The sequence below is a fragment of the Spinacia oleracea genome, chromosome 1 (assembly GCF_020520425.1).
Source record: "Spinacia oleracea cultivar Varoflay chromosome 1, BTI_SOV_V1, whole genome shotgun sequence".
Taxonomy (NCBI): domain Eukaryota; kingdom Viridiplantae; phylum Streptophyta; class Magnoliopsida; order Caryophyllales; family Amaranthaceae; genus Spinacia; species Spinacia oleracea.
In genome coordinates this window covers 32,603,869-32,623,900 of record NC_079487.1, presented here as the reverse complement: position 1 = coordinate 32,623,900, position 20,032 = coordinate 32,603,869, and the positions used below count along the sequence as shown (strand labels likewise).

Sequence of the window (20,032 nt, the reverse complement as noted above, 5' to 3'; positions counted from 1 at the left end):
GTTATATCTCTATTATTATATAAAGGTACTTTTGAGGATTTTGGTGTCCACTTAAAATATCGATAATACCACTATTGACATTTAAATTGTTAAAATGTATTTTTCTAGTGTTGAAACATTAATTATTGCATATAAACTACAGTTTTGAGCATGCATTGCGTGTATCAAGAGCTAGTCTTTACTAAATAATCACAGTAGTGGTAAATTAAGGTGTAATACATCCTTAGTCCAGATATTTACCAAGTACCAATTTTCCAAGTGTCCGACTCGGCTATATTGTGAAAAATTTCCAGGATTTAAGTCGAAAATGAAGTGTCGGAGTGTCCATACCCATGTCGGAGTGTCGAGGATCCGACATGGGTACTTGAGGTAAAATGAAGAGTCGGAGTTACATAGCCAAGTACTACTGTAATCCTACGTATTTGAGGCCCTATCTATGCTTATATACAATGTAAGCTGTCTCATATTGGAGAAAAAGAAATAAAATAACGGTCTTCGAGTCTAGAATATCACTCCATTTTTTTATTTTGTTTTGGGACGGAACCTCACCTAGACTTGCAAATGTGGATGACCCAGGCCAATCACATGGTGTCAAAGTATAGGTTGGCTTGTTTTATATCTTGGTCCTTTAATAATGCTGTTGACTGAGAATCTAGCTGGTATTGGATGTCTAGTCCTAATGAGGATTGTTATATACCTTAGTAGTTTGCTCAACTTTTATGAGGAACTTACATGTGAGGAGTGTTGAGACCTTATATGTTTAAGCACATGCGAGTTGTCCCATGTTGGAGAAGAACAGAGTAAATAACCACAGTATGGAGTAGCTGTTATTGTCAATTGGTTTGCGATGACACCTCTCTTGGAGTTGTAAGTTGCTTGACTCTCCTCCATTTTAGATATACCTAGACACATTTTCTCACATTAGCTATTTAGCTGACTGTAAACGGCTTTTGTAATTGATAGTGCAATTGTGGTTGTTTGCTCGTCTTCACCCCATTCATGTTACTGAAACTTGTGCAACCTGGAGGATGTCAATTATTTTATCCGCGGTTCTGTTTGCATAGTAGCTGTTGCTGATCATTCTTGTTTACTGCAGGAGGAGGTATTATATGAAGTTGATGCAAATTCAGAGAACTGGATGATTGCTGGCAGAAAGCGCGGGCATATTTCTCTCTCCACTAAGCAAGGTAATGGTAACCAAAAGTTAAAATTCAATGCTTAACTGAACACAATATAATTGAAAGCTGCTTTTTTGTTTTTCTTTTTAAAAAAATTTAGGAATTTACGTGGTCTTGTAACCTACGCAGGCTCAAGAATTGTTATCTCAATCTTGTGTATACCCTTGGTGGCTGGATACGTACGCCCTCCTCATCTTGGGTTACCAAATATTGATGAGGCAAATATTAGCAGTAATCCTCCTGCGCCACACTTGGTCTGTGTTGTGCCTCCTGTTCTAAGCTCCTCATACTGTATACCAGTGTAATTATTCCAAGGGTGGTTATCTTTTGTACCAGTGATTGTTTTTTGTAGTTTTGAGTCAGTAGAAAGTAATACAAGTAGTTTGTAATTCTTCCATAGCTGCACTGGTGGTCATTAGGCACTACAAATTTATCACCATTTTGTGTATCGAGTCTGTATAATCTGTAATTACCACCACAATATAGAAATGAGGGAACATTTTTGTACCTCCTCCCTCCGTTTTCATAAATCTTCATTCAAAGTTCACACAAATATTGAAGGCAAGGTCATTTCGTACAAGAGGATTTATTTCCGTACATGTATTTATTGTTACTTGCGGAGTACTACGTATGTATTACTAGTGCAAATCAAGTCTATTTGTGATTTATGTTGGGGGTGCTTTGAATTCTGATAGGCGTATTTTTGGTTAAAAACACACACACACACACACCCTAATTTTTTTAGTCACATGTTGATCGGCACAACTACTAAGAAAGAATAGTTGAATTTGATATAATAACAATGCAAGTGAAGTAATTGATAATAAATAAATATAAAAAAACAAGTGGCGGGTAAAAGTTATCAAAAAAAAAGGAATTATTTATGATTTAAGTGGCCTCATATGAAAGTAAAAAATAATACAAAGGTTTTGCACGCACAAGGTATACAAAAAATTTATCAATAAGTCTTGGGTGCAACAAGTGCACATTAATATTAATGTGCACCAAGTTTTGGCACGTGTGAACAGTTGCACGCAAATAAAAAAAATATTGCACAGAAAGCAATATCTCGCAGAAAGAAGAAAGAAAAAAAAATGCAGAAACAACTCGCAGAAAGAGGAGAGAGAAAAAAAACGCAGAAGGAGAAGAGAAGGAAGAAGAACGCAGAAATAGGAGAGAGAAAGAAAAAAAAACGATCGAAATTGAAATCGAAACTGAAGACAAGGAAGAAGAACGCAGAAAGGAGATCGAAATTGTGAAATTGCGAGTGACATCTGAGAGATCGAAACCTCTAACATCGCAAGAGATCAAAATTGTGAGAAATCGATATCTAATGGAAAACCTAATTCTAAGTGTGATTCAATCAACTCAAAGAATTCAAGTTTCGGTTGAACCTGATATTCAAGATGCAACAATGGAGGACGTTCTCAACAATTGTATAGAAAACAATGCTTTGGCACAAGAACGTGAAGAAGAAGAGGCAACTAACAAAATCGAAGCTGAAGAACATCATATTATTTCTGATTCTGAAGATATGAATAATTATGCATTAGAAAAATTAATTACATGTTTGAAGTTAAAGTTATGGTTATGAATGTAAAAGTTAGAGATATTCTTGTAAAAGTTATGTAAATGTGTTAGTTTGGTTGAAATATTGGTGTTTGAAAAAGTTACAGATATCAAAGTTAAAGTTGAGGTTTTCAGAGTAAAACTTAAGTGTGTGAAATGTAAAGTTATAGTTATGCATAAAAGTTATACTTTGATGCGTAAAAGTTATAGTTTGGTGCAAAAAAGTTAGCCTTGTTTCTGATTCTAAAGTTATGAATAATTATGCATTGAAAAAATTAATTATACGTTCAAAGTTAAAGTTATAGTTATGAATGTAAAAGTTAGAGATATTCTTGTAAAAGTTATGTAAATGTGTTAGTTTAGCTGAAATATTGGTGTTTGAAAAAGTTACATATATCAGAGTTAAAGTTGAGGTTTTTGAGTAAAAGTTAAGTATGTAAATTGTAAAGTTTAGAATATTTGCTTAGATTTTTAACATGATTTAATAAAGAATTTACAGTTGTGGTTTTATGCATAAAAGTTATAGTTTGATGCATAAAAGTTAGCTTTGTTTAAATAGATATAAGGCTTGTTTTAGTAAAAGTTATAGTTTTATCCATAAAAGTTAGACTTATTTTAGTAAAAGTTACCCTTATTTTAGTAAAAGTTATAGTTTTATGCGTAAAAGTTAGGCTTGTTTTAGTAAAAGTTAAAGTTCTATGCGTAGAAGTTAGACTTGTTTTAGTAAAAGTTGGCCTTGTTTTAATAAAAGTTATAGTATTATGCGTAAAAGTTAGGGTTTAATGATAAAAATTTCTGCTGATTTTTAGTGTAATCCCCCTTAAATTTATAAATTTTATTAATATATTTTAACGTATATTATTTATATTTAAATAGAATTTATGAGTTTTATATAATAAATATATAGTTAACGTATATTTATTTTATTTTAAGTACGTTCTAAATATTTAACGATTTTTGAACTTTATTATATATTTAATGTATATTTAATTTTATTTAAATATATTCTAAATATTTTAACGGTTTGTGCAATCAAGAATAATTTTAGAATTTTATGTTGAAAAGAATTCGAATTACGAAAACACGTTCAATTGAATTTGGAAAAACAATCCTAATCGGTTTTGGATTCAAACATTAAAGCTCAATTCTAATCTTAGCCCAACTTGGTAAAACCCAAAGTAAATAAGCCCATAATATTCCTACCCTTTCAACATTCACGTGAAAAAAAAAATCAAAGCTTCCAAACCCTCCTTATTCTTTCTTCTTCACGTGAATTAGAAAAACCTCCAAACCCTGCTTCCTTCACCTTTGCTTGCTGCTTAACCATCGGCCACCAGCGCATCAACCACCTCGCAGCCGCCGCACCACCGCAGTCGCTGCATCGTCAAGGAATCCACGCTGCGCCGCCCATCAATCCTCCCTTCCTCTTCGTTTCTTCCTCTCTGGTCACCAGCAACAACCCCCACCGTTCGACCACCGAACGCGACCACCTTCTCTGTGCCCAGCCGCCACCGCGGCCATCCACGACCACCCTTCCTCCTCCACGCCGCCGGTAACCTCTCTCCCCTTCTCCTTCTTTCTTTCTCTTTCGTTCTCCTTTTGCGTGACTCTCTTTCTCACTCGTTGTTTTGTTGCCCGAGCCAACAGCCACGTCGCTGACCACCAGCTCTCACGACCACCTTGCTCGCCAGCCCCCGCGTCGCCGCCCAGCCTGCGCCGCCGCTGCCGTGCCCCTGCTCGCCGACAGTCTCTCTCCTCCTCTCCTTATTCTTGGTTATATCTTAAACCCTAAGTAACTAATTATTTTAATTAAAGTTTGTTAATTTAAGTGATGTTCTTGAATCAAATTTATAATTTTTATTGTTGAATATGATTTTCAGATTTGGGTGTTGTTATTATAAACCAATTAATTTCAGTTTTGGTTAATTAAAAATTAAGTTAGGGCTTATTCATGATTTATTAATTTGAATTATGTTTTCTTGAATTAAAGTTATGGGTTTTGTGATTTAAATTATAAATTTCAGATTATGCAAATTATATAATAAAGTTATTAATTTTCATATTATCAAATTATTTTGAAATATTAATTTTGATTGTTTAAAGTATGAAATTCAAGGTTTTTATGATTATAAATCATGGTAGGTTGAGTATGGATTATTGAATTTGTTGTTTTGAGATACTAGGAACGTAGATTGACCTTGGTGAAGCTTTTAAATGAATTTATATTGCTGAAAATTTAAAGTACGATGTTTGCAAAAAGTTTTCAACGAATTTCAATGACTAGTTCAATAATTATGATGCTAGGAAATCGAATGTTTAAGTTTTGATATTGGGGAAGGTTCTAGATATGCTTAGGATGCATTTAGAATGCTTTATTATGGTTGTCAATGATTAGAAATTGATTGGGATTATTTGTTGGTTGTTTTAGGCGGAGAATTCTCTTTAGGCGACTTTTGAAAGTGTTAAAGTGGCCTATCAGTTTGTTTACACAAGGTACGTACATACCTGTGTGCTTGGAATGTGTGCTAATTGTTGAAACCATGTTGAATTTGTTGGTGAACTTGGTTGTGTTGAGATTGTTGTTGAACTTGGTTATGTTGATATTATTGACGAACTTGGTTGTGTTGAAATTACATGTTTAATACTGTTGGACGGACATATTGAACTTATATGGCATAATGAGAATTGTAACATGTTAGTATGGATGATTGATACAAACATGTTGGTTGGGAACGCTAGATTATTCTATATATGTTGGTTGTTGTTCCCTTTTTAGCTTTTCACTACTTTATGAGGGCGGTGGACCTTGTTTAGTAAGTTGAAACTTTATACCCATATACAGGGGTTGATCATGGTTAAAGGAAAGGTTGGATAAATTGGAATGAGTCTTGATTGATGCCTTTGTGATCACTTACTTAATTCCAAGATAAAAACAGTTGTGAACCAATGTAGATTGCATGCCTTATGTGATTGTTGAGTCATAACAAAGTCTCAATTTGTAAATCATGTAAAGTGAAACTGAGTAGCAATAGCTTTAGACCGTGCACGTCTAAAGTGACGGACAAACAGGAGTTGGGGTTCATGGTGGTAGCCCATGGCCTTTTCTGGGACCGGATTGATCACCGTGTTTCTATTTTTATTCAAATGTTCCTCGATATCGCAGGTCTCTGAGGTTACGGAGTCGCGCCCGTACCTCGTCTTCCTTAGTGAAGACTGTTGGACGGACAACTCGGTCCATTGTCTATTTCAACTAAAATGATATTATTGCTAAAAGTCTAGTCTAGCCTAGTCTAGTCTGGCCAAGTATGGTCGTCAAACTATCATGTTTTGTCTGCCCTTGTTTATGTTCATCAGAATCATGTTAGGGTTGTTCGTTTAATAGAATCATGTTAGGATTATTATTGATTTGGTATGTAGTACTCAGCTTTGCTGATTACGTGCTTTTGCTTGTGCATATTGATCATGGCTATGCCTTATTGATCCTGTGATGACCCAATCTTTGGTGAGCAGTCTCTAAGGATCAATAAGCATTGTCCATCTGTAGGTTTGAAGATGTTGCATCATTGGGATCGGGAATAGAGAGCTTGTATTTAGTTTTGATTTGCTAAGTTGACTTGGGTTTGTTTAATTGGACTTTAAACTTGTCGTACTATTTATATTTCCTTATTTTCGTTGGTTGATTTTTGGGACTAAATCTGTAATCGATTATTTAAAAACCTAAAGTTAGTTTTATGTTTTCCGCTGCAAAATTCTGAATAAGCCGTTACGTTTTCACACGGGCGATAATGCCTTGATAATTCTCTACGTCTTATATTAAAAGGTTATTTCAGAAGAGAGAGAATTGTCGGGGTGTTACATTTAGTAATTGCAATAACAGAACCGGATCAAGATATTGTTGGAACGCTGATGGGATACACTGCCGAAACAGTGGAGGAACTTCTAGGTTTACGAAAAAACATGCTAGTGCGGTTGGATTTTCCATAAGGAAAGGAAACACGAGATTCAAAGTTGGGACAACAATCGTGCTTGAAAAGACATATCTTTGTTCAGCAGCAGGAGTAACAAACATTGGAAAGAACAAAAAGAAAAAAGTGCAAACAGTCGTTCCTGTAGTGCCCAAAAAAGAGAGAAAACCAAGGCAAGTTCCAATCACGAGAACTCGATGTAGGGCTTGCTTGAGAGTGAAAATGAATTCTGAAGGCAGATATGAGGTTGTTAATCACGTGATAATGCACAACCATGATTTAACTAGAAGTCAATGGCACTACTTGCATAGATCTGAAAGGAAAATAACGGAAGAGAAGGGGGAGGCAATTGAAACTATGCAAAAAATCTGGTAATAGTCACATTTTGATAGTTAAACTTTTATATTCTGTGTAAAAGTTATTGTTTTGATACTCATCCTTGTGTTAGTGCAATCACCTTCTAAGATGAAAAAAGTTGGAAATATAAAAGTCACACTCATCTCAGTTAAAGTTAAGCTTTTAAAAGTAAAAGTTAGGTTAGAGTAGAATGAAGACTGTCTTTAACTTTGACAACAATTTCCTTAACTTTAACCTACATAACATCAACTTTAACACAGAAATCCTAACACTTATAAAGCCTTGAACTTTTATTACTACTCACCCAATAGTCCACTTACCCTTATGCCCCCATTTTGTGCCTTAATTTTGTTTTTGTCTTATTCTTATCAATAGTATGAGGACAATTATACCCTTGGTCATATAACTACCATGTGTCTCCTTTTTTTTTTTTTTTTTTTTTCCTATTTTGCCTTTTCTTTCTTCCTTTTCTTGGGAACCCGATAACTCATTCCACCGAATTTCTCGCATCACTCTTTCTAACCTAGATTTCTTCCGCCCTATTCTCGTCTTTCCTATCAATGTTGCTTGTGGAATGCTACATTGTCAATGACACAAATATTGTAACCGTATGAATGATTTCATATTATTAATTACATGCAAATCGAACTTTAACATTGTTTTTATAGCATTTAACGTAAATTTGTAAATGTTAGCCTTTTACGTAACATTTCTGTAAACTAAATTTGTATACATTGGGGGATTGTGCGCGCTAGCGCACGATCCAACAACTAGTTAACTATAAGGTGTTAAAGTTAAGTTATTGACAAGTAAAGTTTTAAAAGTTAAAGTTAGCCTTTTTGTACTAAAAGTCTGAAGAAGTAAAAGTTGAGTAAAGTTAAATAAAACCTTTTGCCTAAACTATTATTTTATTTACATTCTGTTATGCTCAACTGACAGGTCTGTCATCCACGGCTTCTTTTAACTACATGGCAATTGAAGCTGGAGGTGAAGAAAATTTAGGACACTCGAAGAAAGACCATCTAAATTACTGCACGAGGTTAAGAATGAAGCAAATAGAAGGAGGTGATGCACAAGCAGTAACTGACATAATGTATTTAGAGCTTGAAGGTGACCCAAACTTCTTTTTTAGATTTAGATTGGATGAAAAAGGCAAATTGAGGAGTTTGTTTTGGAGGGACTCTATGATGATGGAAGACTATGGAATTACCAAAAGTTAGTTAAACTGGTAAAGACCTTTTCAGAGTCCTTAACTTTAACTTCAAAATCCTCAACTTTAAGTTCACAGTCTTTAACTTTAACTTCAAAATCCTTAACTTTAAGTTCAGAATCCTTAACTTTAAATTTGGAAATCTTAACTTTAACTTTAGAATCCTTAGCTTTAACTTAAGGATCCTTAACTTTAACTTTAGGATCCTTAACTTTAACTTTAAAATTCTTAACTTTAACTTCAAAATTCTTAACTTTCACTTCAAAAATCTCAACTTTTAAGATTAGATTGTATAGGCAGGTCTTTCCAGATTCAAGGCACAGATTATGTGTATGGCATTTGCATCAGAATGCTATTACCAGATTTGGGGCATTGAAACGAGATCCAACCTTTAAGAAGACATTCAACTATTGCTTGTATAAGTGTGTCATAGTAGTTGAATTTGAAACCAATTGGAGATCAATGCTGCAACAATATGAGCTGATAGGGGAAGAGTGGTTTACAAATGTATACAATTTGAGAGAAAAATGGTGCCCTGCCCTAAGCAAAGATTTCTTTTCAGCTGAGATTTTGTCTTCACAACGAAGTGAAAGCACCAATCACGCCATCAGATTTAGAGCAAACAGAACATCAAGTTTAACTGATTTCTATAGGTTGTTCAAAGGAACAATACAGTGTTGAAGAAGTACAGAAAAGCAAGCTGAATTCTCTTGTAGTAAATCGGTTGCATCCTCGGCTTTACCACTATCTGGATTGCTAAAACATGCATCAGAAGTTTACACATTGTCACTATTCAGAAACTTTGAGGAGGAATTTGGATATTCAATTGCAACGACAGCAAAATTAATTTGGAAACAAGGTAAATATTAGAAGTTCAAGTTTCCAATTTTGAAAAACTATAAAGTTAGTCTTTTTGTTGTAAAAGTTAGGCCTTTTTTATTAAAAGTTTGGTAAACTGAAATATAAAGTTTATTAACTTTTACTTCACCAGGGCTAACTTTTATACATATTTTTCTAACTTTCCACCTTACAGAATATAAGAAGCTAAAATTAATATTTTAGGGCAAAAAAGTTAAAGTAAGGTTTTTTATTTTAAAATTTTGGATTCTGAAGTTAAAGTTTAGGCGTCTGAAGTTAAAGTTTAGAATTCTGAAGTTAAAGTTAGGTTTTTTGTTTTAAAAGTTATATACCCTGAAAAATTAAGTTTCATAACTTTAAGTACACCAGGGATAACTTTTATATTGATTTTCCTAACTTTAAAAAATAATACTACTAATGCAGGTAATACTGAGTTCTATGATGTGTCCATTGATGAGGAACCTTGGTCTGCACAGAGAGTAACATACATCCACGAGAGCCAGACAGTATCATGTACGTGTAAAAACTTTGAAGCTTCGGGATGGTTGTGCTACCACTGCATTAGGATATTGCACCTTCATTCGGTTAACCGGATTCCAGAACAGTACATCAAAAAGAGGTGGACAAAATCTTCCAAGTCATCGGTTTGGAACAAATTAGAAAATGAAAAGCCGGAAGAAGTGTAGTACACACCTTGGCGCCAAACCATGGCTAGGAAATACTACAACCTTATCTTGAAAAGCCAGTCAAATGAGGAGATAAGAACCCTTATGGAGGATGGTTATGCCGCTAGTGTGTCTCTGGTTGATGAACTTCTAGCATCATTAAATCTTTCAAATACTGAAGATGCTTCAACCACAGAAACAAGTGCAACAGCAGCACCTGAAACAAGTGCAACAGCAACACACGAAACAAACTCAGCACCAGCAGGTAAAAGTGAATGGTTTTTTTGGTATAAGTTAAGATATTAATTGTTAAAGTTAGGTTGGAGATGACAAAAGTCTGTCTTAACTTTAGAACAAATTTCATAACTTTAACTTACAGAACTACAACTTTAAACCAAAAAAACTATAATGTGTGAAATAAAAACAAATTGGAACTCACATTAGCTTAAAAAGGAAAATATGTAAAAGTTTGGGTTTTATATGTAAACGTTTGGGTTTTATAAGTAAAACTTATAATACAATATGTTAAATGTTTATAGGTACTGTTAGTTTAGATGAACAACACAAGAGGGGGGGTGAATTAGTGTTTGTAGATGTTGGATCTACTTTTTCGCGGAATTAAAAACATTAAGAGATTGCAAGAGAGATTTTAGCGTGGAAACCTCTCTACCCTAATAGAGAGGAAAAACCACGGCCCCGTAGGGACTTAAACCCTTTTACTAATTAGGAAAATCACAGTTCCCTAAACTCAACTCCCTTAGGAACAGTCCCTCAACCGTTCCTTCTCAATGATCTCTCTAGAGATCTTCTCTCTCAACTCTTCAGCTTGACTCTAAGCTGATTATCTCAATTACAAGGTTCACTCAAACCCCTTCCCAACTCTCAAGTATAAAAGATAGAATAACAAATAGAATCTGGAATTCTGCTGGAGCAGGAACTGACGGTACTGACGTGGGTTATAATGTAGATTTAACTTAAGCACGTAACACCACTAAGTCAGACAATTTTCCTAGACTTATGAATGCAGTATATATAGTGATGCATGTTATCTATTAACCCTAGAAGATATATTTTATGTTTATCTTTTATTTAGGAATCCTAGACCTAATAGAACTCTATCATGATAGACTTTTATCCTAAGACTCTAACAAACATATGATCGAATAATAACTCTTTATGCAGTAGATATATTAATGAAAACTCTATCTAAACGACACTCCTTTCCTATCATGACTCTTAAATAAGATAAACATTATTTAACCATTAACTAATGCAATCCTAATTACTATCAAACACATAATCCTAACTATACTAAAACTCCTTAGTACATGACTTAGTATTATTATGTTTAGACTTCTATTAGGACACAAACTCTAAGGTAACGTGATCTAAATACTATACTCATGCAATCCTATATACTACGTGCAGACTAGGACCAGTACCCTCGTCATTGACACTGTTCCACGTACGTTGTTCCACCAGCTCCGAACTTTCAGTTTCTAAAACAAATCTATTAAGCACACTAATGCTACTAGATTTTCTTCTCTTCTCTTTCTCTGTACTTGTACTCTTAATTCTCCTCGAGTCCAAGTTCCTCTTCTCTTGGATTCTCTAACTCTTGAATCCTCGTTCTTCCTGTAAGTCTTTGGGTCTTCTTCAAAGTCTTACCTACACACGTCATTTATCATTTATTTGCATGCATAATAAACCACGTTAGATATTGAGTCAAGTATGATAAATATGCATAAATCATATATTATAATATTTGCTTAACTAAAATACACATAGGATAATATGGAATATAATATACTAGTGGATAAATACTATTCCTATCCTAATATGAACTTAATATTTACGGCAAGTATTATGTGACTCAAACACCTAAAATACATTGAATCTAGACAGTCCTATATTATGCATAATACTAATTATAAAAGCTTAAACTCTAAACATTTAATCTTTCCTAACATGCTTATGCAAACTAAAACTCTTAGACTCCTACATCGTCTACAGTGCACCATAATATATGATAAATGAGACCAGCTATGATATGCATTCCTAGAAGACTCCTAATGCATATATAACTATATGAAGAGTCCTAATCACAGACAACTATATGTACTTATGATAGGATATTATAAGAGACCTAAACTAATGCAAAGTCCTAAGTCTAATAAACAACTTATCCCAATATGGACTCTTAATTACACATGCATATAACGAACATATTAGGATGCAAATATGAAAGAACTATATGCACTCCTAAACTCTATTGATGCACGCATGCGTATCTCGTACAGGTGACTGGGAACAGGAACAGTCAGACAACTAGGAACTCTGTTAAACTGTTTCTGATCTCTTTCTTGTTGTTTCTGCTGGACCATATAAAGTATCATTTCGTTCCTCCTTTGTCACTTTACTTACCACATGAAGTTTACCAATGTAAATGCTAATTTACATATAAACAACATGTATAACGTAGCCATCTCCGCTCTCGTCAACAATAGCTTATCATTGCTCATGTCCCTTGTCTCTTGGTTTAATCATAGCTTGTTCTTCCTATGCACATCTTAGCACACATGTTAATTAGATAATCATCATTTGTTTATAATCATCAAAACCTCACTACTCAACAATTTCCCCCTTTTTGATGATGACAAACTAATGATGCTTATCACAATTTAAGCAATAAATCGATTACACTTATTCCCCCTTAATTTTGTAAACCAACAACTTATGAACAAGTATAATGATATAGTAAGAGCAATACTAATAAACACCATATAGATAAGGATTTAGATTGTATTATATCATTTTGTAAACCAACAACTTATGAACAAGTATAATGACATAGTAAGAGAAATACTAATAAACACCATATAGATAAGGATTTAGATTGTATTATATCAAACAATAAGCATCATACATACTCTTCCCCCTTTTGGCATTATCGAAAAGGGTTACTTTGCACACAATCTTTTTAGGTTAACCATACACACCCTGAGTTTATATGTCACACACACCACCTGATAGGTTAGACACTTGTTTGTCACAAAAGTCCTCGAGTTTCCAATTTTGAACTAAGGATGTTGTTGCTACATAATTCCAATTCACAATCCAAAGACCCAATGTTAGAAGCAATGAAGTAACTTGACAAATAATATCAAAAAATGGTTAGAAGAAAATGGTTTCATTGTTAATTGCCAAGGGCGAGAATTAAGTAGAAATGGTGTGAAGAAAAGGCTTGGTGAATAATCAAGTAGAGGGAACCAAGGGTAGATGATGTGTTTGTGGTTTCTTCTTTTAAATGAGGTCCTCAACAATCATTAGAGCTTTTTAATGAATATGAAACCAAACCCAACACACCTCCATCTCTTTGTATGTAGCACCTTATCGTACCAAGTTCCCATATATCACCAATCTTCCATAAGGAACTGACATCATAGTGAAACGTGGACTGACTGCTGAAATCAGTGCCTGCAGTGGCTGTTCAACTTACCAAGTTTAGTGGAACAGGAACTAACATTAGTGTTGCTTCCTTTTCCTGTTCCTGGTCCTAGAACCGTCTGTTCCTTTACTGCTCAACGAGTGTATGAGTTTAAATTTCTGTAACTCATTGATATTCTTCATAATAATTGAATTCTAGGAGAAAATAATAAAGTACAAGAATTGATCACCTTTGCTTCAATTTTTTGATTTTTTTTTTTTATGATTTTTTTTTTTTGATTTTTTTTTTGATTTTTTTTTTTTTTGAAACAAAGGCGTCATTACAAAATTTTGAGTTTTCCTAGAGTATAAGATCATATAATAATATAGAAAGGACTTACCATTAAATATAAGTTCCACCATCGAATATCAAAATCATGTTCAATGTTCCCTACCTTATTCCCCCTGAGTTCCTTACCATCTTCTTTCATGCGGAACCTTGTAGAAGTGAAGTTCCATATGATACCTAGTAAATTTCTATGTGATACGTACATCATATGGTGATTTCCCTTCAAAGCTTTTATTGATAAATAATAACCCGCTGCTTCTACTTCATCTTTGACTTCCCTCTCAAAACATATTCATAATTATTACTCTTCATGCATCGTCGAACCATAGGAAAGAAGAATATATTTTTGGAGTTCAAGGGTAGTGAGAATGTGAAGTGGTAGAGTACACATATGATATGAGATAAGGAAAGAACATTCAAAATTATTGAAAGATGATATGGAGAAAGACAAGATCAGGATTGTAGAGTATGATTGAACTTAGCACACACCCACAATCATAAGATTGTAGAATTATGCTAATGGCTCGGCCTGGGTAGGCTCAACCCAATCACGAAAACACAAACCTGACTTGGGGAATGATATTGGTATTGAAAGTTTGTTCCCTCTAAAAGATTTAAAAAGAAGTGCAATATTTCAGGAACACTACTGCCTTGTTCCTTCAACGTTTCTTTCATTGTTCCTTTGGCAACTTAGGAATTTTGTATTGGGACAACATCCAAATTTCTCAACGAGTCCTCTAATAATTTTGGGCAAGTGAATATGTCTTTTAAAACATGAGAATTGAGTGTGACACATTGACTTATAGGCGTGCATGATTTACTTCAATTGAAAAGTGTACAAGGGCCCTAAACGAAAAGTTCATTTGGGAAAAGAGTACTTTATGCTCATGTTAGTTTCAACAAGTCTTGTTCCTTTACTACTTGGTGATAGCATCAAAAGCATTTATTCACATGAAATAGCATTTAGAAAGTTGCTTAAAATAAATGGTGCGATATTCATGCAATTTGACACATCATTAATATGAGTAAGAGTGTTATACCTCACATGGTCCAAACTTGCTTGAAAACATTGGATATGGTTTGATCATTGATGGCTTGCTTACGAGTTTCATTAAGTGTTAGTTTCACATGTACTCCAGTTGCTCCTTGTGACACCTTTTAATTGTTGAGATCTTGTTCGCGTTCTTTTCTTCTTTTGCTGGAACGCTCTAAGAGATGCTGAATGGTTCGTCTCAACTGCTCCCTGTTCCCTGTTCCTCTTTCATCTGAACAGGAACTCGTTCTATTTCCTTTGGTCTTTATGCTTGACCATGCTTCTTCATCTTGGTTTGTCTCTCGTAGATCTGAGGAATAAGTTGCATTGGCCAGTTTGGGGTCTTTATTAACCAGTAAAGCATCTTTGTTTTCGCTCACAATGATGTAATCTAAAATTAAGACACAAGTGTAATCTTTTGTGCAATTATAAAGTTAGTAGGTTAGTCTTCAAGAAATAAATATATATTAAAGCATAGAAATAAATATACAGAAAATTCAAGACGTGGATACTCCCTTTTGATAGTCTCTTACAACAGTACACCTTGTTGATGTTCCTTGTTGTATATTCACTAAGAGAGTTGTTCCCGAACTTCTGTTATATTTGTGAAATTGAGTTCCTCATGAGTTGGACCAGGAACTTATGCGTCGGCGTCAAAGCCTTCTCATGGATAAGTTGTTTTTCGTTCCTGTATTCTTAGGTACTTCAGTCGTTCCTTCAAATCTTGGTCTCTGTTTCCTTGATACGTGGAACATATTTTTACACTTCAATTTCATTTACTTCAAGAATAGACCTTCAAAACCTTATCGTTAATTTGCACAACTGACCAAATACAAAGTGAAGTTAATAATATAAGAAATAAAAGAAACAAAGTAAATCACACAAAGTAAATAAGGATTTTGATTAAACTCCCTTCTTCATATTACTCATAACTCAGTCTCCTTAACGTAGTCTTTGAAACTTCAATTTAATCCATATGAGTTTGTTCGTTGTCTTCATCCATCTTGATTACAAGGAACTGATTTGTTGTGGAGGAATTGAATTTGACTTTTTACTGTTTTCTTATCCAGTTCCTACTGCGCCTGTTCCTAATATTTCAACGGACCTTAAGGGATATACCATCTTTCCTTTGTTCTTTGTGTGATTCGTTAGCTGTTCATTTCTTCGTTATAGATCTCTTGCATAATGATATAAACCTGTAATACAACTTCTCTTCTAGAACCTCTTTTAAAGGCTTTTCGTGAGAACGCACTTATATGTCTTCAAATATGTGCATGAATAACATTTTTATCATGAGCTTTATATTGTCTTTTCTCACATATGGCCTGCAAAATAGATCAGTTCTTGGTCTTGGGTACCCAAATTTGCTTGAGTCCCTTCTTGTTAGTAGGAGTAGTCATATGTGCCCCTTTTTTTTTTCAAATATGTTCTACTATACTACTAATACTAACAAGATTAATTATGCATTCATATGGTACTAAATAAGTAAATAGTTCATAATGCATAACCTTCTTGACTTTAGGCATACTATTTGAGAATATTAAAATAACAGTGCCTAAATAATTCAGTTCCCATAAGTAGGAACAATCAGTTCCTCCAGATTTGTTCCATGTACTGTTTCTAGTGAGATGAAGATTGATAATTTTTTGAAATGATTTGAAAACCTTCTCTTCCATTGAAGACACATAAAAATCGTATTTAAAACAGTTAAAGTCGGATTTCAAATTCTAAAAATAGATAAGGTCATCTTTACTAGAAACAGTTGTAGGAACATGTCTGAGTTCCATCAAAGTCAATTGAAAACTTAAAGTCGGAAATTTCCATATAAGCTACCTACATGTGTTCAACACTTCACCAATAAGAAACTTATTTTGATTCGTAAAACCTGTTTTGAAATTGATATGACTTGTTCCATAAACGATATATAGGTTGTTCCTAGTAAATTCAGATTTTGAAAATTTTATTTTGAAAATCTGATTTTTCCTTTTTATTTGCATTATGAAGAAGTTCAATAATTTTTAAACACAGATTTCAAAACTCTTTTGGAACCAAAAATTGTTTTACCGAAAACAACACAAGGAACAACGAATCTCAGTTCCATCTCAATAATTTTGGTGTTCATGGTCACGTGGTTCAATTCAAGTTACATGACCTTTTCGACAATTTGCAAAAACAATTTTTGATATCTCAAATCAATATTGCTTTTAACAAGTCTTGTTGCACACATGTTCCTGGTAAAATATTTATGAAACAAATTCTTTGCAATTTTTAAAATCTATTTAAAAATCAAACTTTTCAGATTCAAGATAATAAAATTATATTTCAAACCTTTTGGAAAAATAGAAATATTTTTAATATCGACAAGACTAGTAGAAAATTTTAATTTTGCTGGAATTGTGCAACAAATAAGACCACTTTGTTCCTCTTCAAAACCGCAAGAACTATTTTAAATTTAAAGCAAAGCCCTATTGAAAACTTGTAAATGAACATGGTTAATTCAAGGTTGCTCACAATCAATCGTTGATTTCTATTTCTGCGTTACAGAATGAACACACATATGGCCAATAATATATAACGTATGATGTTCATAATATTTAACAATTAAGAGCGAACATAAATAATATCATAAAGATTGAAAATTTACCTCTAATTATTTTTCTTCAATCTTTGTGTTAATCATCATCATCAAATACGTGCTATCCTCCTTTTCGTCCATCAGGAACAGCAGAATTGTCGGAACTGTTTCTTTCATAACATTGTTCATCTTTTCCCGGATCACTCATCAGAATTACCCGTAAAATATAGAGCACCAGCTCTGATACCAATTGTTAGTTTAGATGAACAACACAAGAGGGGGGGTGAATTAGTGTTTGTAGATGTTAGATCTACTTTTTCGCGGAATTAAAAACATTAAGAGATTGCAAGAGAGATTTTAGCGTGGAAACCTCTCTACCCTAATAGAGAGGAAAAACCACGGCCCCGTAGGGACTTAAACCCTTTTACTAATTAGGAAAATCACAGTTCCCTAAACTCAACTCCCTTAGGAACAGTCCCTCAACCGTTCCTTCTCAATGATCTCTCTAGAGATCTTCTCTCTCAACTCTTCAGCTTGACTCTAAGCTGATTCTCTCAATTACAAGGTTCACTCAAACCCCTTCCCAACTCTCAAGTATAAAAGATAGAATAACAAATAGAATCTGGAATTCTGCTAGAGCAGGAACTACGTATGTAGAACAGGAACTGACGGTACTGACGTGGGTTATAATGTAGATTTAACTTAAGCACGTAACACCACTAAGTCAGACAATTTTCCTAGACTTATGAATGCAGTATATATAGTGATGCATGTTATCTATTAACCCTAGAAGATATATTTTATGTTTATCTTTTATTTAGGAATCCTAGACCTAATAGAACTCTATCATGATAGACTTTTATCCTAAGACTCTAACAAACATATGATCGAATAATAACTCTTTATGCAGTAGATATATTAATGAAAACTCTATCTAAACGACACTCCTTTCCTATCATGACTCTTAAATAAGATAAACATTATTTAACCATTAACTAATGCAATCCTAATTACTATCAAACACATAATCCTAACTATACTAAAACTCCTTAGTACATGACTTAGTATTATTATGTTTAGACTTCTATTAGGACACAAACTCTAAGGTAACGTGATCTAAATACTATACTCATGCAATCCTATATACTACGTGCAGACTAGGACCAGTACCCTCGTCATTGACACTGTTCCACGTACGTTGTTCCACCAGCTCCGAACTTTCAGTTTCTAAAACAAATCTATTAAGCACACTAATGCTACTAGATTTTCTTCTCTTCTCTTTCTCTGTACTTGTACTCTTAATTCTCCTCGAGTCCAAGTTCCTCTTCTCTTGGATTCTCTAACTCTTGAATCCTCGTTCTTCCTGTAAGTCTTTGGGTCTTCTTCAAAGTCTTACCTACACACGTCATTTATCATTTATTTGCATGCATAATAAACCACGTTAGATATTGAGTCAAGTATGATAAATATGCATAAATCATATATTATAATATTTGCTTAACTAAAATACACATAGGATAATATGGAATATAATATACTAGTGGATAAATACTATTCATATCCTAATATGAACTTAATATTTACGGCAAGTATTATGTGACTCAAACACCTAAAATACATTGAATCTAGACAGTCCTATATTATGCATAATACTAATTATAAAAGCTTAAACTCTAAACATTTAATCTTTCCTAACATGCTTATGCAAACTAAAACTCTTAGACTCCTACATCGTCTACAATGCACCATAATATATGATAAATGAGACCAGCTATTATATGCATTCCTAGAAGACTCCTAATGCATATATAACTATATGAAGAGTCCTAATCACACACAACTATATGTACTTATGATAGGATATTATAAGAGACCTAAACTAATGCAAAGTCCTAAGTCTAATAAACAACTTATCCCAATATGGACTCTTAATTACACATGCACATAACGAACATATTAGGATGCAAATATGAAAGAACTATATGCACTCCTAAACTCTATTGATGCACGCATGCGTATCTCGTACAGGTGACTGGGAACAGGAACAGTCAGACAACTAGGAACTCTGTTAAACTGTTTCTGATCTCTTTCTTGTTGTTTCTGCTGGACCATATAAAGTATCATTTCGTTCCTCCTTTGTCACTTTACTTACCACATGAAGTTTACCAATGTAAATGCTAATTTACATATAAACAACATGTATAACGTAGCCATCTCCGCTCTCGTCAACAATAGCTTATCATTGCTCATGTCCCTTGTCTCTTGGTTTAATCATAGCTTGTTCTTCCTATGCACATCTTAGCACACATGTTAATTAGATAATCATCATTTGTTTATAATCATTAAAACCTCACTACTCAACAAGTACTCATGCAACAACAACAAGTGATACAAGTGTACAACAAGCAACAACAAGTTCTGAACCTGCAACAAACACAGCAACCGAACCTCCTATGGTGTTGGATCCTGAACGTTGCACAACAAAAGGAAGGAACAAAAGACCACGAAGACCGCTTGTCAAAAAGAAGAAGGGAAAAACTGCATCGCCTCCAACAGCAGACTTTGGAACAATAACTCCAAATTTGAGATTATTTTGATTCTTTTAAAGTTTCTTATAAAAGATAGAATTTAAATTTTCATTAAAGTTAAAGTCAAGGTTTCTGAAGTTAAAGTTTAGGATTCTGAAGTTAAAGTTGACTAGACTTGAGAACTTAGTTAAAGTTTGTTTTTAACATTGAAAGTTTGAATATATGCATTAAAATTTAGTTAAGTATGATTTTTACCTCAAGTGTATATATCTTTTAATCTGTCTTTTGTTTAAAAATGTAAAAGTTGAGATTTATATAC

At 33.7% G+C, this 20,032-nt stretch overlaps 2 protein-coding genes across 2 annotated transcripts in view; both read left to right on the top strand.

Moving 5' to 3' along the window:
* LOC110797591 (trafficking protein particle complex II-specific subunit 130 homolog) overlaps window positions 1–1,846 on the top strand; it is a 35,044-nt gene extending 33,198 nt beyond the window's left edge. The window contains exons 20-21 of the mRNA XM_022002707.2: window positions 1,097–1,187; window positions 1,308–1,846. Coding sequence (XP_021858399.1) covers window positions 1,097–1,187; window positions 1,308–1,483 — 267 coding nt within the window. The 3' untranslated portion in view covers window positions 1,484–1,846. The remainder of the gene's footprint in view (window positions 1–1,096; window positions 1,188–1,307) is intronic.
* Window positions 1,847–2,511: 665 nt separating this feature from the next.
* Window positions 2,512–8,267, top strand: LOC130463720 (uncharacterized). The gene is made up of 6 exons (XM_056832947.1): window positions 2,512–2,658; window positions 3,905–4,299; window positions 4,395–4,520; window positions 5,176–5,240; window positions 6,568–7,083; window positions 8,009–8,267. The coding sequence occupies exons 1-5, from the start codon at window positions 2,512–2,514 to the stop codon at window positions 6,729–6,731; spliced, it is 897 nt and encodes a 298-aa protein (XP_056688925.1). The 3' UTR covers window positions 6,732–7,083; window positions 8,009–8,267.
* The last annotated feature ends 11,765 nt before the right edge of the window (window positions 8,268–20,032 follow it).

Excerpts from the sequence above, each read along its gene's own strand:
- LOC130463720 (XM_056832947.1), top strand. The coding sequence starts at position 2,512 with ATGGAAAACCTAATTCTAAGTGTGATTCAATCAACTCAAAGAATTCAA. Across the intron at positions 4,300-4,394 it reads CTTCCTCCTCCACGCCGCCG|CCACGTCGCTGACCACCAGC; the intron begins GTAACCTCTCTC and ends CCGAGCCAACAG. Across the intron at positions 4,521-5,175 it reads TCCTCCTCTCCTTATTCTTG|GCGGAGAATTCTCTTTAGGC; the intron begins GTTATATCTTAA and ends TGGTTGTTTTAG.